Here is a 17318-nt window from a genome sequence, read left to right as displayed (position 1 = left end):
TTGCTGGGACTGGAAAATTGCAGCTAGGAGAAAAGATTGGATAGGCTGGGGTTTTTCTTCTTGGAACAGAGGATACACAGAGGAGACAGAGGGGAGGTTTGATTGCAATGTACAAAATTGTGAGGGACCGGGATAGGGTGGATAGAAAGAGCCTATTTACTTTAGCAGACATCCGTGACCAAGGAGCTTAAGTGAATGGTAGAAAGATTAGAGGGGAAATGAGGGAAAACCTTTTCACCAAGAAGGCTGTGGGAGTCTGGAACACCCTGTCGGAAAGGGTACTAGAGGCAATAATCCTCAACTCATTTATTAAGTGCCTGGCTATGCATCCCAAGTGCCGTAATCCGTAGGACTATTGAGCAAATGCTGCAAAGTAAATTTAAGCTGGGTGGCTTGTTTTCCAACCAGCATAGATATGAAGGGCCAAGTGGCCTCTTTCTGTGCTGTAAACATTGATTCCATGATGCCACTGTTTGGTATCATACATGTGGCCAAATGAAACTTAAAAAGAGAGGTTGATTTTTCCATACAAACTTCAATATGAATTGATTCATGCATGTGAGCAAACAATGGACAATTTATTTTGGGGGGAATGCAAGTTAAAAGGTGAAATATGTGACCCCAATCCCAATGCACAGCACACTCACTGCTGCCTATTTTGTTTTACAGCTGTGGATATTGGGGTATCTAAGTGTCACTCCATAGATTGGGAGGAAGGAAAGCATTTAATTACACAATTAAAATTAGCACCTACAGTGCAATTGAGAGCCCAATTGTTGCTGTTGTGTAGGTTTCCCATCGTTTGAGAAAAGGAGATAGGCACTGCTGTTTGCTGAACGTTAGGGTCTCTTTCAGCACTATTCACAGGTCAGAGGGAGCAAGGGTTTCAACACAAACTCCTCACGAAACCCTCTCCTCCTCCTAGCCCTATCACAACCAATCAACCACCAAATACCGGGCAATATTTTCAGGGTTCCCCACCTGTGGCCTCCTACCACTGGTGAATTATCCTACTCATTGGCCAGTTGCCCAACAGAAAATGGGCCTACCAAATATTATGGTCTCTTCTGCACTGTGGTATTCTTTGATTCTGTGAAGATAAATTTCAGCTTGACAGCAATTTAACCAACGGCATTCCAACAGATGAGTTCGGTAATAAGACAACAAGTGAAATTCTGTGATAGGCTCCTAGTTTTGCAGACAACCTGAAAAACTGCATATCTGGCTACAGCTCAAGAGCCGCATTGACATAATTTAAAGTATCACAAATAATGTATAAAATTATTATTTTTCCATTCTACATACCTGCTCCATCTCCTTGTTTCTGTTGGCCACCTGCCTCATCATCATCTCTTTGTTAGAATCCAGCTTCAAACAGAGCTCTTGAGTGGATGTGAGGTCAGTGAGGGCTGTGCTTTTTTCATTTTGGACCTGCCGAAGTTCGTCTTCCAGCTTCATTATCAACTTATTAAGTGAGCAAACCTGGGCTTTATAGGCATTCCGAGCAGCCTCTTGCTACAGAGAAAATACATTTTTGCATGTTAAAAAATTTGGGTAAATTAAACTGCAAAAGTAGAAATCTTAGGAAAAGTTTGGCCATGATTCTTCAAAGAAAAAGCAAAGTGCTGCTGCCGGCATTTCCCACTCGCCCTAGCAGCACTAATCAGGTGCTATTCAACGGAACTTGGAAACCTTTTTGGAGAGGGTTGAACTTGAACCATTTTATAGAGGGGCAGGGTCTAAACTTGCTGACAGATTCTGCTCCTCAGAGAACTGCGACCCCATCTCAAAATAACATTGCAGCCCCCCAAATCACTGGCAAGCCCCCATATTCCCAAATCACTGGCAAACCCCCATACTCTCAAATCACTGGCAAGGCCCCCCACAAGTGAGCGAAACCCCGATATGGGCTCGCCAAATTCCCCCTTCATGACCCTCCTACACCCTTCGGGCCCCTCCCATAGGCCCACCCCCTGGCATATGGACATATGGAGGTAAGTGTGGAGAGAGGGTAACTCACCCCCTTAATCCCTCCCTCAGAGTTCATGGCACCTGGTCTGTGTTCGTCAAGACCAGGTGAGAGTTGCGCCCTCAGGATTCAGGAGACCAGGGCATCCAATCTCAAACCCAGTAATTATATTTAAATGCATGCAGATGAGCTGTAATCAGGTTCCCTCCCACTTCAGCCGAGAACCTGATTGGGTCAGATGCAGTGGGCCGGCAGACTCAATGGGTTGGATTCTCTGTTTGGGAGACTAAGTACCCACGCCGGCATGAAAACGGTGTACTTTACGGCAGGAAAACTGCCGCAAAGCGATGACCGATTCTCTGCCTGGGGCTAGGGGGCTAGCAGCGAGGCAGTGTAGAGCTCCCAGCTCTAGCTGCCGATACGGCCTACAGAATTGCCGGGTCCGTGGCTGTGCATGCGCACGACGCCGGCCTACAGTGGCCGTGCAAAGCTTCATGGCGGCGCAGCCCGCGGACCGCAAAAATAGTACACCCTTTCGGCTGCTCGTGTGCCCCAGACCACCCCCCCCCGTAGTGCCCCCGGCCCCGATTGAAGCCCCCCCCCGCCCAGGGATCGTCCCTCCCCCGACTGTAGTGGCGCTGCACTGAGTCCTCAGCCGCCACATTGAGTTCACGACAGGTGAGACCACACGTGTCCCACGCCGTCAGGAACTCGGCCAGACGGGGATGGAGCATCGCGGGGCGGGCCTTAGACAATGGCCTGAATCCGTGGATAAGGCATGCGTCGTACTCCTAGAGTATCCCGCTTTTCAGGGGGCGGAGCATCGCGAAAGCGGCGCCGTCCCCGATTTTGGCGCCATTAAGGATTCTCCGCCCCGTTGACGAACGCGATTTCAGTGTTGGGGATCGGAGAATCCAGCACAATGTGCACAATGTGTTTGACACCGGTGCGGTTCCGGATTTGGCCCTCTTGCCCAATTCAATATGCCGTTGTGAACCCGGCTGGGGCTGGTGGCCCTGGTGAATCGCGGCCATTATTCCTTGGTGAAATTACATTCAAAAAACACTCAAAGTGTGAAAGTGATTAATTCTATTCCTCTACTGGAAACAAACTTAAGAAATATTGTGTTAAATGAACAGTTAACTACAGCTGATGTTAATTACAGATTCACAGAAGACTAATGGAATTGTTTTATCACTTTCCCCTTCTTGAGGTCTGCATCTCTATATAATAAAGCACCTACGAACAGTTACAGTTTGCTGTATACTTTCTGGTAATATTTCTTGTCATGGTAAATGATGGATTCTAAATTTGCCAGTTCTTACCTCTTCGATTTCTTTTTCAAGCGAGTTCACTTTTTCACACACCCTGCGGTTATCCGCTTTCGCAGTAACAAGCTCCAGCTGAACGGAATTGAATTCTCCCTCTATTTGACGAGCTTTCAATTCCCAGGTCTCCGTTTGAGAATTAGTTCTTCGACACTGCTCTATCAGATTAAAATTCTCATTTTCCTAATAAACATATAAAAATTAATTCATCAAAAATCAAAATCCATTAAAAAAAGGCAGCTATGACATCACTGCTGTAGCCCCAATGATATTTTTTCCTGACAATATTTAGTTGTCACAGGACAGAACATTTATGACAGTTAATGTAATAAATCAAAGCATGGCTGAACCTGGAACCGAACACCAAACGTTGTGGGCTTCCTTGTTGCATCTGCCTGCCACAACGCTCATCCCCATGCCCAGTTTCTAACAAACCCCTGATTCTTGTCTAGTCTGCTCAAGCCTACAACCTCTAAACACTCATGGCCTCACCTTGTAGGCATATAAGACTCTTAAAGTATGCATCAGCACACACCACATCACAGCCTGGCTCCAAAGAAGCTAGTCAAAATTTGCACAATTCAATAAATCGATGGAACTTGGTCAGGCTAATAGCTCTTCGCAGTTCTGAAATATCCTTTCCCAAAATTTCTCCATGAATAAATTTATCAAAAATAAAAATGCCATTGAATAATGGTGGAAGCTGGGAGAAAAATATTGATGGTGGTTGGTGTTTCTCTCGCAATTTCTTTCACTAGGTTAATCATACATTGTTAAAAAAAAACGACTTGCCGCGGCGGGGGGGGGAGGTGGTGGCCTAGTGGTATTGTCACTGGACTAGTAAACCAGAGACCTAGGTTCAAATCCCACCACGGCAGATGACAAAATTGGAATTCAATAATAAATTATAAGTCTAATGATAACCATGTCTGGGGTCATGGCATGGGCATCGTTGTAGCGGTTTTCCGCATCAGTCTGAGATCCCCAGATAGGCATCATTAGCTACGACCTCAGTGGATAACCTGTCATCCAGGAGCCAACCGCCCAGCCGGGGGTGCGCCTCAAAGGTGTCGGGCTCCATAGTGTGTGCAGGATGAAGGCATCATACATGCTGCCTAGGTATCAGGCACGCACCATGCATGATGAGCAGCTGGTGACCACACACCAACTGCATGTTCATCCAGTGGAACTCCTTTCAGTTTGTGAAGGCCAGCCCCTCATGCGGCACACTCATAGGGGGACATGCGTCACGTTGATCACCCACTGGAACTGGGGCATCTCAGCGATGGGGGTGAACCCCGCTGCCCGGGCAACCTGGTTGGCTCAGTCCATATTCAGCTCGATGTATTGCACCGCCTGGGCAGACAGGGCCTCTGTAACAGCGCGGATGCACCTGTGCAGCGAGGTCCGGCACGTCCGCGAATGGCAGGCGCTGCTGTTATACACAAGGCCTATTGTGGCACCACCTACCCACCTCCCCCTCGGGCTGTTGGATGGCAGGTTCTTTGTCCTCGCCAGCTCCTCCGGGGCAGGGTCTTGCCCGAGCAGCTCCTGCTCGTACATTCTCATGGCGTCCACCAGGGCTGTGGCAGCCAAGCAGATTCCAACCGTTCTTGGTTGGATACCAAAATCTATTCATTATAGGGAGAGAAAGGCAGACATGCTTGCATGGGGATTACACCCATGCCCAACCAGGTCCAATGGGCTACACGGTGGCCCTATCCTGCACTGCAGCCCCTGCCCCTACATATCCACCGTCCTCCCCTTCCCAACCCCACCTCAGCCAGTCCCTAGGACATGCCGCCCTCCGCATCGCACCCCTGACCCATTGGTGCCGGGCTTCTGATGCCGGCACCCGTCGACATTTGGGAACACGTCTAACCTCCTCTCTCTCCCTCAGCAGCCATGGCGCATGTTTCCCGATTTTAAATACCACAAGTGAACCTCGCCATTGGTTAACTCCTCCTGGCGGAAGCAGGGCATCGTTGGAGGCCCGGAGAATACCAGGGTGGTCCCGTAACGATATGCTAACAGTTTGTATTGTGCAATTTGCATGCCCACACTGTAATGCAGCGTCGAACGCATTCACACAGCTGTCAAGACACTGGAGCATGGCATTCCATGTGGCACCCGGCACAGGCCTCGATTTTCGGCTGACGCGCTATTCTCTGCCCAACCCGGTATTCTCTGCCCGATTATGCTTTGTGATTCTGGCATCACTGGACGGAGAATCCCGCCCCTACATTGTTAGTCAAACAAACAGCATAATTTTAACAAGAGAAGAAAACTACAAAAGACATTGGTCACTAGCAAGTTAATTACATTCTGCTTTACAATCAATATAGGCATTTCTGAAGGAAAAATGCAGACTTTGAGTGTGCAAGATCCTTTTCGAAATGAGATATGGAGAAATGCCCTTCTCCCTAATAAATGTGGCTTTCTTCTTTACCATTTCCCCTGGAGCATGGACCTCTGGCTTTTGTGCAGGTCTATGGGTGGTCCTCTCGCTAATGGGCAGCACGGCAGTATAGTGGTTAGCACTGTGGCTTCACAGCGCCAGGGTCCCAGGTTCGATTCCCTGCTGGGTCACTGTCTGTGTGGAGTCTGCACATTCTCCCCGTGTCTGTGTGGGTTTCCTCCGGATGCTTCGGTTTCCTCCCACAGTCTAAAGGCGTGCAGGTTAGATGCTAAATTGCCCTTAGTGTCCAAAAAGGTTAGGAGGGTTACGGGGAGAGGGTGGAAGTGAGGGCTTAAGTGGGTCGGTGCAGACTCGATGGGCCAAATGACCTCCTTCTGCACTGTATGTTCTATGTTCTATGGTCCCACCTGTTAATGGGCTCAAGTGCCATTGTTCTTAACTCAGCCTGGACAGTGAACATTGGGATGCTGTAACTGTCACGAGGGGTTCCAATTGTAATCTGGGGCGAAATTCTCCGGAAACGGCGCAATGTCCACCGACTGGCGCCCAAAACGGCGCAAATCAGACGGGCATCGCGCCGCCCCAAAGGTGCGGCATCCTCCGCATCTTTGGGGGCCGAGCCCCAACCTTGAGGGGTTAGGTCGGCGCCGGATGAATTTCCGCCCCGCCAGCTGGCGGAAACGGCCTTTGGTGCCCCGCCAGCTGGCGCGGAAATGACATCTCCGGGTGGCGCATGCGCGGGAGCGTCAGCGGCCGCTGACAGCTTCCCACGCATGCGCAGTGGAGGGAGTCTCTTCTGCCTCTGCCATGGTGGAGACCGTGGCGGAGGCGGAAGGGAAAGAGTGCCCCCACGGCACAGGCCCGCCCGCGGATCGGTGGGCTCCGATCGCGGGCCAGGCCACCGTGGGGGCACCCCCCGGGGCCAGATCGCCCCGCGCCCCCCCCAGGACCCCGGAGCCCGCCCGCGCCGCCTTGTCCCACCGGTAAGGTAGGTGGTTTAATTTACGCTAGCCGGACATGCATTTTAGCGGCGGGACTTCGGCCCATCCGGGCCGGAGAATCGAGCGGGGGGGGGGGCCCGCCAACCGGCGCGCCGCGATTCCCGCCCCCGCCGAATGTCCGGTGCCGGAGACTTCGGCAACCGGCAGAGGCGGGATTCACGCCAGCCCCCGGCGGGGGGTCGGAGAATCTTGCCCCTGGTTTTGTAGACATCAGCGGCGGAATTCTCCATTCCTGAGACCAGGGGCGAAATTCTCCCCCAACGGCGGGATGCCCGCTGACTGGCGCCAAAGCCGGCGCAAATCAGACGGGCATCGCGCCGGCAAAAAGGTGCGGAAGTCTCCGCATCTTTGGCGGCCTAGCCCCAACATTGAGGGGCTAGGCCGACGCCGGAGGGATTTCCGCCCCGCCAGCTGGCGGAAATGGCGTTTGTTGCCCCGCCAGCTGGCGCGGAAATGCGGCGCATGCGCGGGAGCGTCAGCGGCCGCTGTCAGTTTCCCAGCGCATGCGCGGGAGCGTCAGCGGCCGCTGTCAGTTTCCCGCGCATGCGCAGTGGGGAGAGTCACTTCCGCCTCCGCCATGGTGGAGGCCGTGGCGGAGGCAGAAGGGAAAGAGTGCCCCCACGGCACAGGCCCGCCCGCGGATCGGTGGGCCCCGATCGCGGGCCAGGCCACCGTGGGGGCACCCCCCGGGGTCAGATCGCCCCGCGCCCCCCCCCAGGACCCCGGAGCCCGCCCACGCCGCCTGGTCCCGCCGGTAAATACCAGGTTTGATTTACGCCGGCGGGACAGTCAATTCCTGGGCGGGACTTCGGCCCATCCGGGCCGGAGAATCCAGCGGGGGGTCCCGCCAACCGGCGCGGCCGGATTCCCGCCCCCACCCAATCTCCGGGAGCGGAGACTTCGGCGGGGGCGGGGGCGGGATTCACGGCGGCCAACGGCCATTCTCCGACCCGGCGGGGGGTCGGAGAATGACGCCCCAAGTGTTTTTATTTTTTAAAATATATTTTATTGAAAATTTTTTCCAAACAACAATTTTTTCCCTCTTACAAAGCAAACATAACAGTAAAGAAATTTTTAACAATACACAAATAACTAAACCCCATAATCTTTTGACATAAACTAAACTGAAACCCCCCCCTGCCCCCTCCCCCCCTCTCCCCTGGGTTGCTGCTGCTGGTCATCTGTCTTCCCTCTAACGTTCCCCTAGGTAGTCGAGAAATGGCTGCCACCGCCTGGTGAACCCTTGAGCCGATCCTCTCAGGGCAAACTTTATCTGCTCCAGTTTAATGAACCCCGCCATGTCGTTTACCCAGGCCTCCAGTCCGGGGGGTTTCGCCTCCTTCCACATGAGTAGGATCCTGCGCCGGGCTACTAGGGACGCAAAGGCCACAACGTCGGCCTCTTTCACCTCCTGCACTCCCGGCTCATCCGCAACTCCAAATAGAGCTAGCCCCCAGCCTGGTTTGACCCGGGCCTTCACCACCTTCAAAATCACTCCCGTCACTCCCTTCCAATACCCCTCCAGTGCCGGGCACGCCCAAAACATATGTGCGTGGTTTGCCGGGCTCCCGCTGCACCTCCCACATTTGTCCTCCACTCCAAAGAACCTGCTCAATCTTGCTCCCGTTATGTGTGCTCTATGTAGCACCTTAAATTGAATCAGGCTAAGCCTGGCGCATGAGGAAGAGGAATTTACCCTGCTTAGGGCATCAGCCCACATACCCTCCTCTATCTCCTCCCCTAGTTCTTCTTCCCACTTTCCTTTTAGTTCGCCCACCAACTCCTCCTCCTCTTCCCTCATCTCTCGGTATATCTCTGACACCTTGCCCTCCCCGACCCACATCCCTGAAAGCACTCTGTCCTGAGTCCCCTGTGTCGGGAGCAGCGGAAATTCCCTCACCTGTTGTCTAGTAAACGCCCTCACCTGCATATATCTCAGGAAGTTTCCCCGGGGCAACTTATACTTTTCCTACAATACTCCCAAGCTCGCAAAAGTCCCATCTATAAATAAATCTCCCACCCTCCTAATTCCCAACTGGTGCCAGCTCTGAAATCCTTCATCCATTCTTCCTGGGGCGAACCTATGGTTGTTCCTAATTGGGGACCCCACCAGGGCACCCCGCACCCCTCTCTGTCGCCTCCACTGTCCCCAGATATTCAATGTTGCCGCCACCACCGGGTTCGTGGTAAACTTTTTTGGCGAGAACGGTAGCGGCGCCGTCACCAGCGCCTCTAAACACGTCCCTTTACAGGACTTTCTCTCCAACCTTTTCCACGCCGCTCCCTCACCCTCCATCATCCATTTACGTATCATTGCCACATTGGTGGCCCAGTAGTAATCACCCAAGTTCGGTAGTGCCAATCCTCCTCTGTCCCTGCTACGCTGAAGGAACCCCCTCCTTACTCTCGGAACTTTCCCTGCCCACACGAAGCTCGTGATGCTCCTGTCTATTTTATTGAAAAAGGTTTTAGTGATTAGTATAGGGAGACATTGAAATACAAATAAGAACCTCGGGAGGACCATCATCTTAATTGCCTGCACCCGCCAGCGACAGAGGCTGCATGTCCCACCTCTTGAAGTCCTCCTCCATTTGTTCTACCAGCCGTGTCAGATTAAGTCTGTGCAAGGTTCCCCAGCTCCTAGCGATCTGAATCCCCAGGTATCGGAAGTTTCTTTCCACTTTCCTTAGAGGCAGGCCTTCTATCTGTCTACTCTGGTCCCCTGGATGTATCACAAATAATTCACTCTTCCCCATTTAGCCTATACCCCGAGAAATCCCCGAACTCCCTCAATATTCGCATAACCTCTATCATCCCCCCCGCTGGGTCCGACACGTATAACAATAGGTCATCTGCGTATAGCGAGACTCGGTGTTCTTCTCCCCCTCTAATCACCCCTCTCCATTTCCTGGAGTCTCTCAACGCCATGGCCAGAGGTTCAATTGCCAACGCGAACAACAATGGAGACAGCGGGCATCCCTGTCTTGTTCCCCTATATAGTCGGAAATACTCCGATCTTTGTCGACCCGTAACTACACTTGCCGTTGGAGCCCCATAAAGAAGTTTGACCCAGCTAATAAACCCGTTCCCGAACCCAAACTTCCCATAAATACTCCCACTCCACCCTATCAAATGCCTTCTCTGCATCCATTGCCGCCACTATCTCTGCCTCCCCCTCCACTGGTGGCATCATTATCACCCCTAATAGTCGTCGCACGTTAACATTCAATTGTCTCCCTTTTACGAACCCTGTCTGGTCTTCGTGCACCACCCCCGGGACACAGTCCTCTATCCTCGATGCCAGTACCTTTGCCAGCAATTTGGCGTCCACGTTCAATAATGAAATAGGTCTATAGGACCTGCACTGCAACGGATCTTTATCCCTCTTCAAAATTAGCGATATCGTCGCCTCCGACATTGTCGGGGGTAAAGTCCCTCCTTCCCTGGCCTCATTGAATGTCCTCACCATCAACGGGGCCAACAAGTCCACATATTTTCTGTAAAATTCCACTGGGAACCCGTCTGGTCCCGGAGCCTTCCCTGCTTGCATGCTTCCCAGTCCCTTAATAACCTCGTCCACCCCAATCGGTGCCCCCAGGACTACCACCTCCTGCTCCTCCACGTTCGGGAACCTCAATTGATCCAGGAACTGCCGCATCCCCTCCTCTCCCTCTGGGGGTTGAGACCTATACAGTCCCTCATAAAAGGTCTTGAACACCTCATTTATCTTTCCTGCTCTTCGCACCGTGTCTCCCTTTTCGTCTCTAATTCCTCCTATCTCCCTCGCTGCTGTCCTCTTTCGCAATTGATGAGCCAGCAGGCGACTAGCCTTTTCCCCATATTCATACCTCCTCCCTTGTGCCTTCCTCCACAGCACCTCCGCCTTTATGGTGGTCAGAAGGTCAAACTCCGTCTGGAGTCGTCTCCTCTCCCTGTACAGTCCCTCCTCCGGGGTCTCTGCAAATTCCCTATCCACCCTTAAAATCTCCCCCAGTAATCTTTCCCTTTCCTTGGCCTCTGTTTTCCTTTTGTGGGCCCCAATGGAGATCAGCTCTCCTCTGACCACCGCTTTTAGTGCTTCCCATACCACTCCCACAGGGACCTCGCCGTCGTCATTGACCTCCAGGTATCTCTCAATACACCCCCGCACTCTTGCACCCACTCCCTCATCCGCCATCAATCCCACATCTAATCGCCAGAGTGCTCTCTGCTCCCTTTCCTCTCCTAATTCCAGGTCCACCCAATGTGGGGCATGGTCCAAAACCGCTATGGCTGAATACTCAGCTTCTTCCACCCTAGAGATCAACGACCTTCCCAAAACAAAAAAATCTATCCGGGAGTACACTTTATGGACATGGGAGAAGAAGGAGAACTCCCTAGCCCTAGGTCTAAGAAATCGCCATGGATCCACTCCCCCCATTTGGTCCATAAACCCCTTAAGCACCTTGGCCGCTGCTGGCCTTCTTCCGGTCCTTGAGCTGAATCTATCTAGCCCCGGGTCCAGCACAGTATTAAAGTCCCCTCCTAAAATCAAGTTTCCTACCTCCAGGTCCGGTATACGCCCCAGCATCCGTCTCATAAATCCCGCATCGTCCCAGTTCAGGGCATATACATTAACCAACACAACCTCCATTCCCTCCAGCCTGCCACTCACCATTACATATCCAACTCCGCTATCTGCTACGATGTTCTTTGCTTCAAATGCTACCAGTTTCCCCACCAAAATGGCCACCCCTCTGTTCTTTGCGTCTAGTCCTGAGTGGAACACCTGTCCCACCCATCCTTTCCTTAACCTAACTTGGTCCGCCACCTTTAGGTGCGTCTCTTGGAGCATAACTACGTCTGCCCTTAGTCCTTTCAAATGCGCGAGCACTCGGGCCCTTTTTATCGGTCCGTTCAGGCCTCTCACGTTCCACGTGATCAGCCTCACTAGGGGGCTACCTGCCCCCCTCCCGTGTCGACTAGCCATTACCTTCTCTAGGCCAGTCCCATATCCCGCCTCCGCGCTCCCACTCGCTCCCCCAGCGTCGCATACCATCCCCGTCCACCCACTCTTTAGCCATTTCCTTTTGGATTTCCGCAGCAGCAACCCAGTTGTTCCCCCCCCCCCCCCCCCCCGCTAGATCTCTTTCTAGCGTGATTGCTCCCCCCATATTACTTCCGCAAGTCAGCTGACTTCAACTGACCCCGGCTACTCCTGCTCACTCCTCGACCCCCCCGTGTGGGGAACTCCCATCCGCCTTGCGCCTGTCTTCCCGCCATATTCTTTCTGGCGCGGGAACATCCCTTTGCCTGACCCGCCTCTTGTGGCGCAGCTCCCTTTCCCCTCCCCCTCCCCTTCCTCATTCTCCCTCTATGTCCCGTCTTTCCCCCCTCACCGGCGCCCGCATTTCCCAATGTCTCCCCCCCTTCCCAATTTACTTCTCAATTAACTTCAACCATAACATTAACAATAACATTTCCTGCAGCATCAGTCCCTCAGTTCCGATCCAATTTCTCCTCTTTGATAAAGGTCCTGCTTCCTCCGCTGTCTCGAAATAATGGTGTCTCTCCTGATACGTGACCCATAGTCTTGCCGGCTGCAGCATCCCAAACTTCACCTTCTTTTTATGCAACACCTCCTTGGCTCGGTTAAAGCTCGCCCTCCTTCTCGCCACCTCCGCACTCCAATCCTGGTACACCCGTACCACTGCATTCTCCCATCTGCTACTCCGCACCTTTTTAGCCCATCTCAGGACCTCTTCTCTATCCTTAAGGCGGTGAAATCGCACGATTATCGCCCTGGGTGGTTCTCCCGCTTTTGGTCTTCTCGCCGGGATCCAATGTGCCCACTCCACCTCCAAGGGGCCCGTAGGGGCCTTAGCACCCATCAGTGAGCTCAGCATCGTACTTGCATAAGCTCCACAGTCCACTCCTTCCACACCCTCAGGGAGACCCAGTATCCGAAGGTTCTTCCTTCGCGCTCCGTTTTCTAGGGCCTCGATCCTTTCAGTACATTTTATGAAGTGCCTCGTGCATCTGTGTCTTAACCGCCAGGCCCAGGATCTCGTCCTCATTATCCGTCACCTTCTGCTCCACCACGCGGAGCTCTGTCTCCTGGGTCTTTTGTGTCTCCTTGAGCCCCTCAATTGCCTGTAGCATCGGGGTCAGCACCTCCCTCTTCAGCAGCTCCACGCACCGTCTCAAAAATTCATCCTGCTCGGGCCCCCATGTCGCCTGCGCTTTCTCCGCCGCCATCTTGTGCTTCTCCCTTTCTGTCTCTTTGGTCGACGATTCCTCGCGCTGCAGCCGCCGCCGCCGGTTTTTTCCTCCTTCGTTGGGGGGGGACTCCCTTCTCACTCACCCCACACCGGGTTGCGTCGCCCAAAAATTTCCCGTTGGGGCTCTTAAAAGAGCCCGAAGGTCCGTCGGAGCTGGAGCCGCCGAAACGTGCGGCTAGCAAGGCATCACCGCAACCGGAAGTCCCCTGAGACCAAGTGTTGACGTCGGGGCAGGAGTCGCGGACTTCCACGACAGCAAAACTGGCGCCGCGCCTGGACCGGTTCAGTGACAGTTGAGGGGATAGCACTGGTGCCACATCGAACACAATTGATTCCAATGAGAAACTGTCAGATTCGCGATTGACACTTAGGAGGCTAACAAGCCGCAGCTGCATTGACACACTTCACTCCCCACAAACACCATCCACACACCGTCCCAGCCAACAAGATGGCATGAGGAGAGCGACACCAAAGTTCACGGGCGCGAGCTTGAGACCCTGCTGGACGCTGTGGAGAAGAGGCAGGTGACCCTGTATCCCTGGGTTGGGAAGGAGACTGCCGTCTGCCGGCGTTCACCATGGCTGGGCTTGGGTGGCAGAGACCATCAGCTCCATGAGCAACACCGTCCAGACCGGCCAGCAGTGCCGGAAAAAACTGCACAACCTCCTCAGGGCAGCCAGGGTGAGTAGACAGCACTGTGCTCCTGGCAGCAACCTTTTCCCACACACCGGTAACCCGACCCACCCCCCTCCCCCGACCCGCAGGGTGTCCCAACCCGACCCTGCACAAAATGCCGGCACCCATACCGTCCACCATGGCCAGGTGCCTGGCCACTGAGGCCACCAACTACCCACCCCCGGGCTGCATGCGTCAGACCAACTCTCTGAACGAGCTCCCGACCTCTGTCCCATCCTGTAACCTCTTCCAACCTTTCGTCACTAAGGGGCAATTTTAGCATGACCAATCCTCCTAACCTGTACATCTTTGGACTGTGGGAGGAAACCGAAGCACCCGGAGGAAACCCACACAGACACGGGGAGAAAGTGCAAACTCCACACAGATAGTCGCCCAAGGCCAGAATTCAACCTGGATCCCTGGCGCTGTGATGCAACAGTGCCAACCACTGTGCCACCGTGCCGCCTCTCCGAGGCTCCTGGGGCACAATCTGTGCACACCACACATGCTCCAATACAGCAAGTGGAGGTATGAACTCCCAAGGGAGCAGACGGTTGGAGGGCGGACCAACCCCAGGGACTAGCTGCCGCTCTGGTATGACTTTCTTTTTGGACACTACTAGACACTCTGTTTTCTTGCAATTTATTCTCAGTCCTTTCTTCTCACTATTCTATCCAAAAGCTTTTGCGGTTTCTCTTCAGATTCGGCAAGAAGAGTATCATTAGTGTAGCTTATATTTTTTAAGTTGCAACCTCCAGCTAATAATTCAGGAAGTTCTCCAATCTCTCCAAGAATATTTTCACCAAACAAATTGAATAAATCTGGAAAGAAAATATAGGAACATAGGATATAGGAACATAGGAATTAGGAGCAGAAGTAGGCAATTCAGCTTTTTGAGCCTGCTCCGCCATTCAATCAGATAATGACTGATCTCTTCCTGGTCTCAACCCCACCCCCTTACCTGTTTCTCACATCCCTTTGACCTGTTTTTTAAAAAAATCAGAAATATATCTATCTCCTTCTTGAAACGATTTGATGATTCAGACACCACCGCACTATGGGACAAACAAGTTCCGCAATTCACCACCCTCTGTGAGAAGTATTTCCTCCTCATCTCAGTTTTAAATCTACCGTCTCTTAATCTGTGACCTCTCATTCTAGATTTCCCCACGAGGGGGAACTTTCAGACCTATTCTCCTAGCCTATCTATATCATTCTGTAAACTCTTTATCTTCTCTTCACTGCCTGCTTTCCCACCTATTTTAGTATCATTTGCAAATTTTGCTATGTTATACTCTACCCCTGCTTGCAGATCATTTATATAGATTGTAAACTGTTGAGGTCTGACCCATGCGGCACCCCACTAGGTATAGTTTACCAGTCAGAGAAGAACCCATTTATCCCGACCTTCTGCTTTCTGTCAGTCAGCCAATCCTCAATCCAATCGAGTATTCTGCCCCGAATCCCCTGCGATCTCACCTTCTGGATCAGTCTCGTCAAATGCCGTCTGGGAGTATAGATATGCGACGTCCACAGGTTCCCCATTATCAAGCTTGCTGGTTTGCCCTCAAAGAACTCAAGCAAGTTTGTCAAGCAGGACTTACCTTTCATAAAACCATGCTGACAAGTGGATTGAGCTTGTCTTTCCAAATGTTCAGTCATCTCCTCCTTAATGGTTGATTCCAACAACTTCCCCACCACAGAGATCAAGGTAACTGGTCTACAGTTTTCTACTTTTTGTCTCTCTCCCTTTTTGAATAGGGGTGCCACATTAGCATGTTTCCAATCCACCAAGACTTTTCCAGAGTCCAAGGAATTTTGAAATATCTTAACCAATGCATCCACTATCTCTGCTGCTACCTCCTTTAATACCCTCGGGTGCAGGCCCGGAGACTTATCTGTGATCGCATTAGTTTATTCAGTACCTTCTGCCTAGTGATGGTTATTACACCAAGTTCCTCTGCATTAACTGCAGTTTTTGGAAAGTTCTTATTATCCCCTACGGTGAAGACAAGAGGCATAATATTGGTTCAGTGCCTCCGCCATCTGTGTTCCCTGTTATGACCTCACCCGTATCGTCGTCTAAAGGGCCAACATTTACTTTAGCTATTCTGTTCCTCCTTATACTTATAGATGTTTTTGGTTTCAGTGTTTATGTTTTCTGCTAGTTTCCTTTCGTAGATCATCTTAGCTTTTTTGATCTTATTTTTAGTAGCCTTTTGCTGAACCTTAAAGTTCTCCCAATCCTCCAGTTTACCGCTAGCTTTTGAGTATGGTATGCCCTAGTTTTTGCCTTTATGTCCTCTTTGACTTCCTTTTTTAGCCATGGAACGTTTTTCTCCCTTTTACAATTCCTCTTCTTCTCAGGAATATACTTTAACTGAGAGGCATTTAATATCTCCCTGAACATCTGCCATTGCTCCTCAACTGCCTTATTCTCAATTATTTTGCCCAATCTACTTGGGTTAACTCTTTCCTCAGGCCTGTATAATTACCTCTGCCCAAAAGCTAAAACTCTAGTATTGCACCCTTCTCTCGCTCAATCTGAATTTGAAATTCTAGCATGCTGTGATCACTTCTTCCAAGACTTCTCTTCTAAGCTTCGCAAAATTCTCAGATCATTGTCAAATTTTACGGCTGCAGTTTGTTTCCAATAAAAATTTCTTATTATTCTCTGATCCTTGCCATCAAGGTCAAGAGACTCTGACATGCTCATCAGCTCTTCATATTTTAGCTGATCAAATGCTTTGCTATAATCAATAAAACACAAAGGAAGAACAGCAACACATAAGAAGGAAAACAATGAAGCCAAAGGTCCAAATGTAATGGTCACCAACTAAATTAAAAGTTCAGAAGACTTTGGAATAGACAAACTAACTCATCTTTAATGAAGTTTACAACATGGAAGAAATCCTAGAAGACTTAAGTAAATCAATATTTATTACTCTACCTAAAATGCCTACAGCAATCTGCGTGGGTTTCCTATGGGTGCTCCGGTTTCCTCCCACATTCCAAACACGTGCAGGTTAGGTGGATTGGCCATGATAAATTGCCCTTAGTGACCAAAAAGGTTAGGAGGGGTTATTGGGCTACGGGGATAGGGTGGAAGTAAGGGCTTAAGTGGGTTGGTGCAAACTCGATGGGCTGAATGGCCTTCTTCTGTACTGTATGTTCTATGTTAAATCCATCATCAGTCTGATGTGTCACATTACTAAGATCCTTCTTCAAGTATTGATGAATAGGGCCAGGAACAAGATAAAGGCAGAGATTTCAGATTTTCAACGTGGTTATGTCAGAGATAGAGGAAAAATAAATGCTATATTTTTATGTATTCTATCAGAAAGAGTCAGAGATGAAAAAAGATGTATTCTCCCTATTACTTTTCAACAGTTCCTCCCACCACAACCTTCAGTGCACAATTACAAGGGCATACTGCTTCTGATCCAAGCACACTCAGCCCTTCCTTATGTAAGAAGGGATATACTAACATTAGAGGCAGTTCAGAGAAGATTCAGTAGGTTGATTACTGGCAATAAAAGGGGTTGAATTTATGAGGAAAGGTTGAGCTGAATGGGCCTATATGCATTGGAGTTTAGAATGAGCGGTGAGCCTATTGAAACATTTAAGATTCTGAGAGGGTTTGACAGGGAGGATGCTTCCCCTCGT

The 17318-nt window shown here is 51.1% G+C and overlaps 1 protein-coding gene across 8 annotated transcripts in view; it reads right to left on the bottom strand.

Annotated features, from left to right (window-relative positions):
- The window catches only part of tsga10 (testis specific, 10), a 261516-nt gene that overhangs the window by 32674 nt on the left and 211524 nt on the right, over nucleotides 1-17318 (bottom strand). For all 8 annotated transcript variants that reach the window (XM_072477177.1, XM_072477170.1, XM_072477174.1 and 5 more), the window contains 2 exons: nucleotides 3295-3480; nucleotides 1306-1515 (listed from right to left, as the gene is read on the bottom strand). In XM_072477177.1, the coding sequence (XP_072333278.1) occupies nucleotides 1306-1515; nucleotides 3295-3480 (396 nt within the window). The remainder of the gene's footprint in view (nucleotides 1-1305; nucleotides 1516-3294; nucleotides 3481-17318) is intronic.

Source organism: Scyliorhinus torazame, chromosome 15 (genome assembly GCF_047496885.1).
Source record: "Scyliorhinus torazame isolate Kashiwa2021f chromosome 15, sScyTor2.1, whole genome shotgun sequence".
NCBI classification, from domain to species: Eukaryota; Metazoa; Chordata; class Chondrichthyes; order Carcharhiniformes; family Scyliorhinidae; genus Scyliorhinus; species Scyliorhinus torazame.
This window is presented reverse-complemented; position numbering and strand designations above follow the sequence as displayed.